The sequence below is a fragment of the Aristolochia californica genome, unplaced genomic scaffold (genome assembly GCF_029961685.1).
Source record: "Aristolochia californica isolate CCGP_79_NKW_82.1479 unplaced genomic scaffold, dmAriCali1.0.hap1 SCAF_9, whole genome shotgun sequence".
Classification (NCBI taxonomy): Eukaryota; Viridiplantae; Streptophyta; class Magnoliopsida; order Piperales; family Aristolochiaceae; genus Aristolochia; species Aristolochia californica.
Window position 1 is genome coordinate 10311637 of NW_027182290.1, and position 12234 is coordinate 10323870.

The 12234-nt window shown below is 35.8% G+C and overlaps 1 protein-coding gene across 1 annotated transcript in view; it reads left to right on the top strand.

Moving 5' to 3' along the window:
- Positions 1–11761, top strand: part of LOC137940634 (protein RGF1 INDUCIBLE TRANSCRIPTION FACTOR 1-like) — a 31319-nt gene extending 19558 nt beyond the window's left edge. Inside the window, exons 2-4 of the mRNA XM_068785788.1 lie at positions 10480–10725; positions 10844–10984; positions 11441–11761. Coding sequence (XP_068641889.1) covers positions 10480–10725; positions 10844–10984; positions 11441–11761 — 708 coding nt within the window. The remainder of the gene's footprint in view (positions 1–10479; positions 10726–10843; positions 10985–11440) is intronic.
- Positions 11762–12234: the final 473 nt, after the last annotated feature.

Below are 12234 nucleotides of genomic sequence, written 5' to 3' on the forward strand. Positions count from 1 at the left end.
AAAAAATATCACGGTTGGGAAACCATGATAGAGGAACTTAATACCTGTCAAAAAATATCACGGTTGGGAAACCATGATGGGCCCTATAAAAAATATCACAGTTGAGAAACCATGACGGAGGAACTTAATACCCTATCAAAAATTATCACAGTTCGGAAACCATGACAAGCCCTGTAAAAAAATATCACGGTTGGGAAACCATGACGGAGGAACTTAATATCCTATCAAAAAATATCACGGTTGGGAAACTATGACAGAGGAACTTAATACCCTATCAAAAAATATTACGGTTGGCAAACAATGACAGAGAAACTTATTAATACATTTATGTTATACCCCCCTGAATTGGCCAGCTAGGCCTCATGGAAGAGAGCACCAACATGAGGGGGAGTGTTGGAAGATGGGAGGACTACTATTTTATATAAAAAAATTATATACATCATTTGCAGCAAGGTGGGAGTTCATGATGTTCTCTCACACCCTTCTTGAGGGGGAGTGTTGGAAGATGAGCTCTAGCCCACACAACCAAGGAAGGCCCACATATCTAAGAGTATTATAAGATGGGCCACATGATCAAGGAAGTCCCACTAGATGGGCTCAAGTACATAAGAAGTAGGATACACCATGATTACCACCAGCTGACATCCATATCAGATAAGTTGGAAGATCAAGAAGGACTCACAAAGATAACCACAAGCTAGTTGGAAGATCAAAAAGGACTCACAAAGATAACCACGAGCTGGCATCTTTATCTTATGGTCACGTCATAGAAGAGTTCTAGTTTGAGTTATGTTTGTCTTCTATTTATATTGAGTTATTTAATTATGGTAAGGCTTATCCTTAAGTGTTAGAGTTTGGGTGTAATTGGGACAAACGTAGTTTTACTGTCATTGGACTCTACTACCTTCCTCTATTATAAATAGAGGTTCATGTACTCTGATTATAATTAGTTAATGAAGTCAAAGAAGTATTTCTCTTTTCCATAAATTCAATAGAACCAAAATATTGATAGAGTAAGGTTGAGTAATCTTCCACTCTTGAATTAAACCTCAAAACCGAGCCAAAAATTCATGAAGATAGTCTCCTTGCTTAGTATTGAACATGTTTTGCAATACATCAAAAAAATTTGTAAAGTCTCCGTACTAGAATGTTACTTAGTACAAGTGTCCAAAATATGTTTGATTATTTCTAAGTGGAAAACATTGTTGGCTACATGTTCTTCCATACTATTAATAAGCCAACTAATTACCAAATTGTCAACCTTAACCCACTTTAAATAGTATTAACTTTCTTCATCAATTGGTGGAGAAGGCTTGGTTAAGTGAACGGGAAGGTCTCGAGTAATAAGAAACCTTCTAACTGATTGAGACTGTTGAATTTATGGAAAAGAGAAAAACTTTATCTACTTGATGTAATCTGAGTACATGAACCTCTATTTATAATAGAAGAAAGTTGTAGAGTCCAATTACAATTAAACTACTCTTGTCCCAATTACACCCAAACTTTAACACTTAAATATAAGTCCTAGTATAATTAAATAACTCAACACAAATAGAAGACTAACATAACTAAAACACCTTTAAAAATGAGACTCTTCTGTGAGATCTCCTTCAGTGAGACTCATGTAGAACTCCACCTTATTAATTCTGGCTCTGTGAGACTTATTACTGTGAGAGTCCTGTAAGAGCTTGCCATATCTTCTCTTCAACACTCCCCCTCAAGTTGGGAGGTAATGGGAGTGATACTAGTTTGAATCATATAACATAGATATAGTAATAAGCTCCTTCATCACGGTGTCCCAACACCGGGCACTGACTCTCAAAGGTAGAAATGGGTGATAAAGCATAAGTCGAAACTAAACTCAAAGGATTTTGAAAAAATATAGTGATAATAATCACTAAAGTGGGTAATGTTTTTCACTCACAAGATGACAATGAAAGACCCACAGGTACCAATAAAAAGTTTCAATGGACTTAAAAACACCTTATAAATAAAAGGCACCAACCAAAGCAATGCTTCAAAATGGTTTGTTCAAAGAGGTAAGTGAGAGTCAAATAAAGGACGGTAGGAGTAAGTCTGCCAAATAGCAATAACATGAAAATGGAAATCAAAGGAAGATAAGATGATGGGGCAACAATTATTTATTCAAATCTTCATCAGAACAACCAGTGCTGACAATAGTCAGCAACCGAGGAGTCATTCTCCCTTAATAATGTGTCACTCAAAGAGACACAATAGCAATATTGGATATGGGCCAATGCCCAAATAACACGTACCAAATAATAAAAATCCTTATTAAGGACACATGAAATAATCCGATGTGAGTCCATCCCTGAATAAGGAAGCTTTAATACTTATGATACCAATATGTCCAAAAATATAGCTCGGAATCACAAATGGTTTGTTGATCAAGAAACTAGACTCAAATACTTTTAATTTGATATCAAATTTGACATAACAATTATTGATTTTCAGGATTCCATAGGTAATAAATTAAGCAATGGAGAGAAGGAAGAAGGGAGAAGAAGAAGAGAGGATAGAGTATGATACACGTCCAACAGAGAAAAGAGAGAAGAATACGTGAGGGAAAAAAAGGCAAAAATTAGGTCTTGGACTTAATCCAAACCCTCCCCCATAAGGTATATTTATAGGTATCAAAACTATCAATATTACAAGTATACCCTTCACCCTAATAAGAGTGAAGAAGAGACAAGAAATTTAAACTAATTCCATTAGTGCCACCCAAATTACATCATATCTTCCAAAAAAAATATTCATTCATGAATCTTTTATAATCTCGTGATTCTCTTTATTCTGTAAGAAGACCCTTGCAGACTCCAATTCAAATATCTCCTTAAATATAGATCAAATTGACATAAAACTTTCTCATTATGAAACTAGACTTTAATACCTTTCATCCAATTGTAATATATGTTCATAAAATATACTTATTTTTAGCAAAAGAATCTGATATATTTTGGAATCTATAATCTGGCCGAACTAAGTATTATGTCTTCTTTGGCCAGCAACCATTGACTCTTCCAAGATAAATATCCCCATCTAGAAAACTTAGATTGAGAATTGGTTGAATAATTAAGAAAATAGACTTATAGATATTGCCTTGAATATATAATTCTCCCTATAAAGTCTAGTTCTTTATGGCATAAGCCAGCTCGAAAGTTGAAGTTCGAACCTCTTTTTGCGATCTGAACTTTTGCTACTTCAAATATTGATTTCTCTTTGTATAAAACTTTGATTGCCAAAATTCATTTTACGTTGGAAAGTTCACTCAAGTATATTTCTGCCAATATATACATGCAATATTAAAAACTTAGTAAAGAGGTAAAAACACAAAGAAAACAACGATTACAGGGACTGAAAAGAGATAAAAAAGATAGATACAAACCTAAACTACTAGAAATAATAGATCAGAAAAGGATCACATTATCTTTGTGGGTTGACTGAGTCAACTCACAAAACCTCCTCTGATACCATGTAGAATTTATGGAAAAGAAAAGAAAACTTTATTGACTTGATGTAATCTGAGTACATGAACCCCTATTCATAAAAGAGGAAAGTAGTAGAGTCTAATTACAATTAAACTACTTTTGTCCCAATTACACCCAAACTCTAACACTTAAAGATAATTCCTAGTATAATTAAATATCACAAAATAAATAGAAAATAACATAACTAAAACACCTTTAAAACTGAGACTCTTCTGTGAGACCTCCTTATGTGAGACTCATGTAAAACTCCTTATTAATTCTAGCTCTGTGAGGCTTCTTACCATGAGAGTCCTGTAAGAGCCTTCCATATCTTCTCTTCAACAGAGACCAACTAAGATAATTGGATAATCCTCTCAAGGGAATAGTAGTAATTTTGAGTAAACCACTCTTACTAGTATTTCCTTTAGCCATCTTAAAACAAATGCTTAGCAAAGCACAAACAAGGAGAGGATATGATGAGGTATCAAACTGAAAATCCAATTAAACTTGGCACAATGGCTATAATCCAATATTGAAGAATATATTTGGATTAAAGTTCACTTTTTCAAGCTTGAGAAGTAATTAAATCAATGATATGTTGTCCCAAAAAAAGAGTAACCCAAGTGAGGTAGCTTTCCTCACAATCCAAGCTTTACCTAATGAAATAACTTTATGAGTTCAAAAACAATCCGAGCTTGAATTCAAAACTAAAAATCTGAATCTTGGAAGGCTCATGTTGAAACTTAGGATTTCATGATGTATAATCACATTAGAAGAGGATTAAGGGGTTAGAAGAAGAATAAGAGAGAAGGTTTTAGGAGGAGAAGAGGAAGATCGGAAAAATTGGAGAAAAGAAGAGGAAGATTATGGTAATGGACTTTTTCAAACCCTCCCCTTTCAATTGTATTTATAGATATCAAATGTACTAATATTGTAAAAATACCATTCACCGTAGTAAGAGTAAAGAAGAGACATAAACCATAAACTATTTAAATCAATGTCATCTTTATGAGATGACTCTTTATTTATCATCATGCCACAACTGTGTGGGCTTGTGGACCTTCTCCTTGGTCCATGGGCTTGAGCCCATCTTCCACACACTTGGACGTGTGGACCTTCCTTGGTCGTGTGGGCTTGGGCCCATCTTCTAACACTCCCCCTCAAGATGGGAGTGAGAGAACATCATAAACGCCCAACTTACTAAAAATAGTGTATAGGATCTTCCAGTAGAAAATGGCAGTCCACCATATCTTTCAACACTCCCCCTAAAGCTAGTGGTCTCTTTTTTCCAAGAGAACCAACTGGCATAATATAAATGAGAGTAAAATCACTCCTAGCTATAAGACATTGCTCCATACTTGAGTCAAATAACTCATATTGGATGTTTGGCACACTCCTATATTCTGTAGGTAGTAGGTCTATAGGCATTGCTCAAAAGTGTAATAAAACTCCTCCATCACGGTGCCCCTCCATAGGGCACTGATTCTCAAATGGTAGGAGTAATAAATGCCATTTAAGGAGGGTAATAGGTAATCACCTGGAAGATAATATTCTAAGGCCATCATGTGCTTTATTCTTCATCAGAAAAACCAATGTTGACAACAATCCGCAACTAAGAATTCTTTCTTCAATAATAATGTCTCAATCAAAGAGACATAATAGCAATAGCTGAAATGGGCCTAAGCCCAAATAACACGTACCAAATAGGCAAAATAGTAGCAGATAACCAATAGGTAGTAAAACTCATTAAGAGCAATAAGGACACATAAATAAATTTGCAACAAGTCCTTCCTTGAATAAGGAAGTTATGCATCAAATAATAAGCTGAGGATAATCCAAGTTAATAATCTAGGTTAATAATCAAGCCAGAGTCAAATCGGTAGCAGATAGTAGATAGAGGATTGTAGCTTTGACATTGAGTGAGTGAGTCAAGCCAGGTAATAGACTGCCAATAATAAGTTGCACCAAGTGCTATTTAATAAAAAATAAATCAAATAATCTCCAATGTGCTTATCCTTCATACTTCTCTTTTTATTCTCCCCCTCAAGTTGGGAGATAATGTCAATGATCACAACTTGCAGTTAACAAATATTTTGCAAGTTCAAGGGCTAATCCACCTCTTGTATGATCAACTAAAACAAGGCTATCATCAACAACTTAATTTTCTCCATTATTGTAAACCAAGTAACTCAAGCCAAGCCAAATATTTCAAACTTTTCTTGCTTCAATTTTTTAGGCAAGGATACCAATCAAATTCTTTGTAATCTTTCAAAATACCACCAAAATCTCAAAAATTTTGTGGCTGAAAAAAATATTCTAGATAAAGTAGTTTCCTCCAATTTGTGCTAACTTAGCAATCAAGAAAGACACCTTTCCTTGCCTTTTTTTTCTTGAAATCTTTAGGCAAGGCAGTCTTTGACAAATAAATCAAAAAACGTTTTTTGAAAATAAGATAATCTTCTAAAGATTTTTTCCAGATATTGTTAGTTAACAACATACTCTTTCCAAGGGTAGATCATGAGATACTTTCCTAATGTTGTTGATCAATAACATAAAATAAAAAAGTTAAGCAAAAAAATCGTCTTAAATCCAGATCTCCGCATGCAACAGTATACCAGAATGACCTTTGATTCTTCCAATGTGAATATCTCCGTAAATATATATCAGATTGACATAAAATTTTATCCTTTTGAAACTATAATCAAATACCTTTCAACCAAGTATAACTTCACTTCATAAAATATACTTCTATTGAGATAAATAATCTGATAGATTTTGGACTCTGTAATCTGGCCAAACTGAGTACTCTTTCTCTTTTAGCCAGCAAGACCATTGATTCTTTTGATATTGATATGTCCATATCAAAAAATCATATTGACAATTGGTTGAATATGTAATAAAATATAATTACAGATCTTTCTTTCGATATATAATTCTCCATATAAAATTTTGTTCTTGATAGCATAAAACGGCTCAAAATTTGAAGTTTGTTGCTATAGCATGAAACTTTCTCCTGTTCAGATGGTGATTTCCATTTCTAAAAAAATCTGATTTCAATGATTCTTTGTGAGTTGGAAACAAGACTCAAATATCTTTTGAACGGGGTACACTTTTATACTTGAAACATAGGGTTAGAGAGTTAAAAATCCAATGAAAAACAAGAATTGTGAAATAATCAAAATTGAGAAACTCCTCTTTTTTCCATTTTTTTTTTTTTTTTTTGCTTTTTCTTCTTCTTCCTCCCTTTGTTCTCCATCATCTTCTCCTTTTCCATCTCAGATCCTTGTCTGATCTGATACCATGTTGAAACTTAGGATTTCATGATATATAATGGTTGGAAGATGGGCCCAAGCCCACACGACCAAGGAAGGCTCACATATCTAAGAGTATTGTAAGATGGGCCACACAACCAAGGAAGGCCCACATATCTAAGAGTATTGTAAGATGGGCCACACGACCAAGGAGTGCCCACATATCTAAGAGTATTGTAAGATGGGCTCAAGCCTATAAGAAGTATGACCCACCATGATTACCACGAGCTGGCATCTTTATCACAGAAGTTGGAAGATCAAGTGGGACTCAAAAAGATAACCACAAGCTGGTTGGAAGATTTAGAAGAACTCACAAAGATAACCATGACCTGGTTAGAAGATCAAGTGGGACCCACAAAGATAGCCACAAGTTGGCATCTTTATCTTATGGTCACGTCCTCATAGAAGAGTTCTAGTTTTAGTTATGTTGTCTTCTATTTATATTGAGTTATTTAATTATGAGAGGACTTATCTTTAAGTGTTAGAGTTTTGGTGTAATTGGGACAAAGGTAGTTTTATTGTAATTGGACTCTACGAGCTTCCTCTATTATAAATAGAGGTTCATATACTCTGATTATAATAAGTCAACGAAGTATTTCTCTTTTCCATAAATTCAACATGGTATCAACCCACAGAGATAATGTGATCCTTTTCTAATCTATTAATTCAAGCAGTTTAGGTTTCATATTTATCTTTTTTTTAGTCCCTACACCCATTAGTTGTTTTATGTTTTTCACCTATATACTGAATTTTTTATATTGAAAATTTTATATTGATGGAAATAAATTCGAGTCTACTTTGCAAGGAAAAATGATTTTTTCAATCAGAGTTATCTAAAAAGATAAATCAATATTTGAAACAACGAAGATCAGATTGCAAAAAAGGTTCGAGCAGTAGTAGAAAGCTTCAACTTCTGAGGTATTTTATGCTATCAAGAACGAGACTTTATATAGATAATTATATATCAAAAGAAATATCTATAAGTCTATTTTCTTACCTATTCAACCAATTCTCGATCTAAGTTATCTACAAAGAGAAATCGATATTTGAAGCAGCGAATGGCAGATTACAAAAGAGGTTCAAGCAGTAGTAGAAAGTTTCAACTTCCTATGTACTTTATGCTATCAAGAACGAGACTTTATATGGGAAATTATATATCAAAGGAAATATATGTAAGTTTATTTTCTTACCTATTGATCCAATTCTTGATCAGAGTTTTTTTTAATAAGGAGACATTGATCTTGGAAGAGTCAATAGCCATATTGGCAAAAGGAGAAAAAAGTACATAGTTCGGCCAGATTACAATGACTGAAATCTATCATATTATTTATCTCAAAAGAAGTATAATTTATGAAGAGAAGTTATATTTGGATGAAAATTATTTAAGTCTAGTTTCAGAAGGACAAATTTTATGTCAATCTGATCTATATTTAAAGATATATTCGTAGTGGAAGCATCAAAGGACATACTGGTATCCTGTTGTATTGAAAAATCTGAATTTAAGTCGATTTTTTTGCTTCACTTTTTGAGTTGCTATATCAAAAAAATATCTCACTTCTCCCTGGTTTGAGGGCTTATTACTACATCTATGTTATTTAGGCATATTAGTACATCTATGATATTTGGTTCAAGCTGGGATCACTACCATTACCTCCTAGCTTGAGGGGGAGAAGTACACGAAGTACAAGAAGGAAGTATTTTATTCCATAAGTTGTGGATAAATTTTACGTGACCAACATATTCAAGAAAGGGGGAGCACAAAAGATGAAGCTTTTGCATCTAAGAAGAAATTTTTCCATCAGATTATTTCATGGGTCATTTTTCAAGGTTTATTATTTTGGTTCGTGTTATATGGGCCCAAACCCATTTTCAGTTGTTGCTATTGTGTCTCTTTGGATGAGACATTATTATTGAAGAAGTGGTGGCCTTAGTATCCTTTCTCATGCTATCATTTATTTAACTCTCACAAATATCTTTGGGCCAACACTTACTGTAACCTTATGAGTGTTGCTACTGTTGGGATACCATGACGAAGGAGATTATTACTACATCTATGTTACCCGTTAATTTCTACCTGTGAGATTCGGTGCTGGGTTGGGACACCGTGATGGAAGAGATTATTACTACATCTATGTTATAGCCCCCCTTAATTGGCATTTATTACTCCTACCACTTGAGAGTCGTTGTCCTGTGGAGGGACACGGTGATGGAAGAGTTTTATTACACTTCTGAGCATTGGGTATAGACCCACTATAACAATTTCTCGTTGGTTGAAGGAAATTGGACCTAAGAATTAAAGAAAAATATAAAAAAATTAGAAATTTAGTAGATGGTTAGCATTGTGAATGGGCAAATGCGCTTTATTGACATGGTTGATGGGGATCGAATAATCTAATCGAACACGGTTTAACTACCTGGTCGAGTTGAACTCAATTAATTAACCACTTAGTACTCCAGGCCAGGTTGAAAACACTAGTTTGCTTTGGAACTAAATGAAAGAAGGGGATGCAGGGAGTAAATCTATTATGGCACTAAAAGTTGGTAGTATGTGCACGGAATTATGTTCCTTGATGAGTTAATTCATATATAGTAGTTGCTTCAGGTTTTTATGTTGTTTTACTAGGGAAGTGTTGCCCTAAATTCATACACGGGGATGCTAAAATAAAAGTGATGTGTGGGGTGTAACGCAAACACAATTACTCTTTTCAATTTGGTTTGATCACGGTTGTTAGGGAGATAAGAGTTAATTATTGTGTATTTCTGCTATTATGTGGTTCACTTTTTAGTATTAATTTTATATTTCTTGTTAACGAAGTGCTCTTAAAGAAGACCATTCTGTTCCCATTTTCTTCGTATCCACTACCTTCTTGCCTCCTGGAAACATGGGCAGCATCAAGCTGTAAGAATATCAGCTTTGCCTAAAACAATTATTATGTTTCAAACTCCGGATTCTTTCTTTCCATCCCACCCTGGAGAGGCTGCATTTGTGATGCTCTCTCTCTCTCTCTCTCTCTCTCTCTCATGTATTAGGTTTATTGGGAGCAGAAGCAAAACTGGATATGTAGTAACGGTGCCGTGAATGAAGAAAAACAAGCTCCAAGGGCTTAATTGTTTCTAAACTCTGGGTCTTTGGTGATCAGGAGTGGCCGATACAAGGTTAAAGCTCAAATTTACCGGGCTGGTTAGGAAAAATAAAAAAGTTTTCTTGGGCGCTTCATAGTGTTAGATTAGTTTTGAGGGCAGAGGCTCTTGAGCCAAGAAGAGGCTGGTAATAGTTAAAAGGCAGGTTATAGGAGACAATTAAACAGCCCCCACGTTCTCCTCATATCTTACTCCCTTTTTTTTTTTTTGTAACCCTCTTCCTCAGAACAAGCCCCTTCACAGCCTCCACTGTATTTCACCAAGGAATTAATATATACCCCGTGTTTGCTTGTGAACCTCCATAAATACTCTCTTTCCCTTCCAACCCAACTCCTTATCTTCATTCAATGCACTATTCGCTTACATTCTTCTTTCTTCTCTGCCTTTCCCTCCTGCTGCGCTTCATGTAATCATGGTGGGTACTTCGCTACTGGGTTGGGTCGTAGATAGTAGACAGTAGACAGTAGGCATTTCCGTCTATTTTGCCAAAGTCTCCACCGATCGATTGACTGAGCGTCTTACCATATTTGTCTTTGCAGGCAATTCGGAAACCGGGGTGGTTGGAAGCTCTGAACACGCAGAGATTCTTCGTCGGCTGCTCCACTCATGAAAACGGAAAGAAGAACGAGAAGAATATATGCTGCTTGGATTGTTGCACCAGTATTTGCCCCCACTGTTTGCCTTCTCATCGTTTTCATAGGCTTCTTCAGGTCCGCCGCTACGTCTACCACGACGTAGTGCGACTAGAAGACCTCGAGAAGCTTATCGACTGCTCTAATGTTCAGGTTCGTGTGAGCAGACACACTACTATTCTTGCTTAAGCCACGTACGGCTTCCTCTTTCTCTTAACTTTCTGTTATTGCTTCCTTGCAGCTTCTGAATTTACCACTTTGAATTTTTCAGGCGTATACCATTAACAGTGCCAAGGTAGTCTTCATCAAGAAGAGGCCGCAGAGCCGGCAGTTCAAGGGCTCAGGCAACTACTGTACCACTTGTGACCGGAGTCTTCAAGAACCTTATATCCATTGTTCTCTAGGCTGCAAGGTAATCCTCATGGAAGAAAAGCCACTTTTGATTTCCCACAGGCATCTCCTGATTAATTAACAGTGTCTTAATTAGCCTTGGACCGATTGTTCTGTTCTGATAATTCCTCCTAATGCTGAGAGGAAGTAGCTTAGGAAACTGAGTCTTTAATTTCAATTCATAAATCTGCTTTACTGAACCACTTGAACTAGTCCCTCATTTAAACAAAACAAAAATATAATCTATTTTACTTGTTTAAACAGCTTCACAAAAGCAATATTTTACATTTCCATAAGAATAAAATAGTGTTCAAATACTTAAAAGAAGTGATAACCACTCTGTTCGAGACTAGCATGGATTTTTATCATTTAATTGCAATATATCCATTATCAAGCCAGCCATAATAATAAAATGTCAATTGCCTTGCACGAAAAACATTGTAACGACTTTTTCATTTTGGATTGTATCAATTACCAGGTGGAGTTTCTTCTAAAACATAACAACGATCTCTCGGGCTGCCTAAGAACATGCAAGACACTGCAACTCAATCCGGACTTCCTCGCACACCAGGACATCGGCGACGACGACACGAACCACTCCACGGTGGTGGACGACGACGACGCGATGGGCTCATCGTCGGGATCAGAGAATCTGAGCCTTCCGTGCACTGATTTTGGTAGAAAGAAGAGATGTGGACCCTATGTATGCGTGAGGTCTGCTACTAGTATGTCCGACGATGACATGGCCACAAGCATTAGTAGAAGGAAAGGCATTCCACACAGATCTCCGCTCTGTTAGATTTTTCTTTCTCTCTTTTAGGTTTCACTTTCACCCCTACTTGTTTTCTTACTACTCGGTTGAGGTTTTTGTCTTAATGGTATCACGTGATTCCCAATTCCGAGCTTTATCGTACATTTTCTATAGCCACTTTTTATTTATTCCTAGTCTCTTGGATATTAGGGTTTTGGTCCTTTAACGAAGCCATTGAACCTTGTCGCAAACCTCATCTGCAACTCCTCTCATATCGTCTTCTAACTTAATGAGGAGACATCGACAGTCTTCTCTCTCTCTCTCATCGTTTGTCGTGAGAATTGGGAAATACATTGTGAGCCATGAGAGCACGACTCGAGGAGGGAGATAAAGTTGAAAGTTTAGGAGGTCTACTCGTGCACCATGTCCTGAATCAAAGCTTAATTTATTCATTTTGAAGGTTAAATATCTTTGTGATCCCATCTCATGATGGATGTTTGAAAAGTTTAATTTGACGTTGA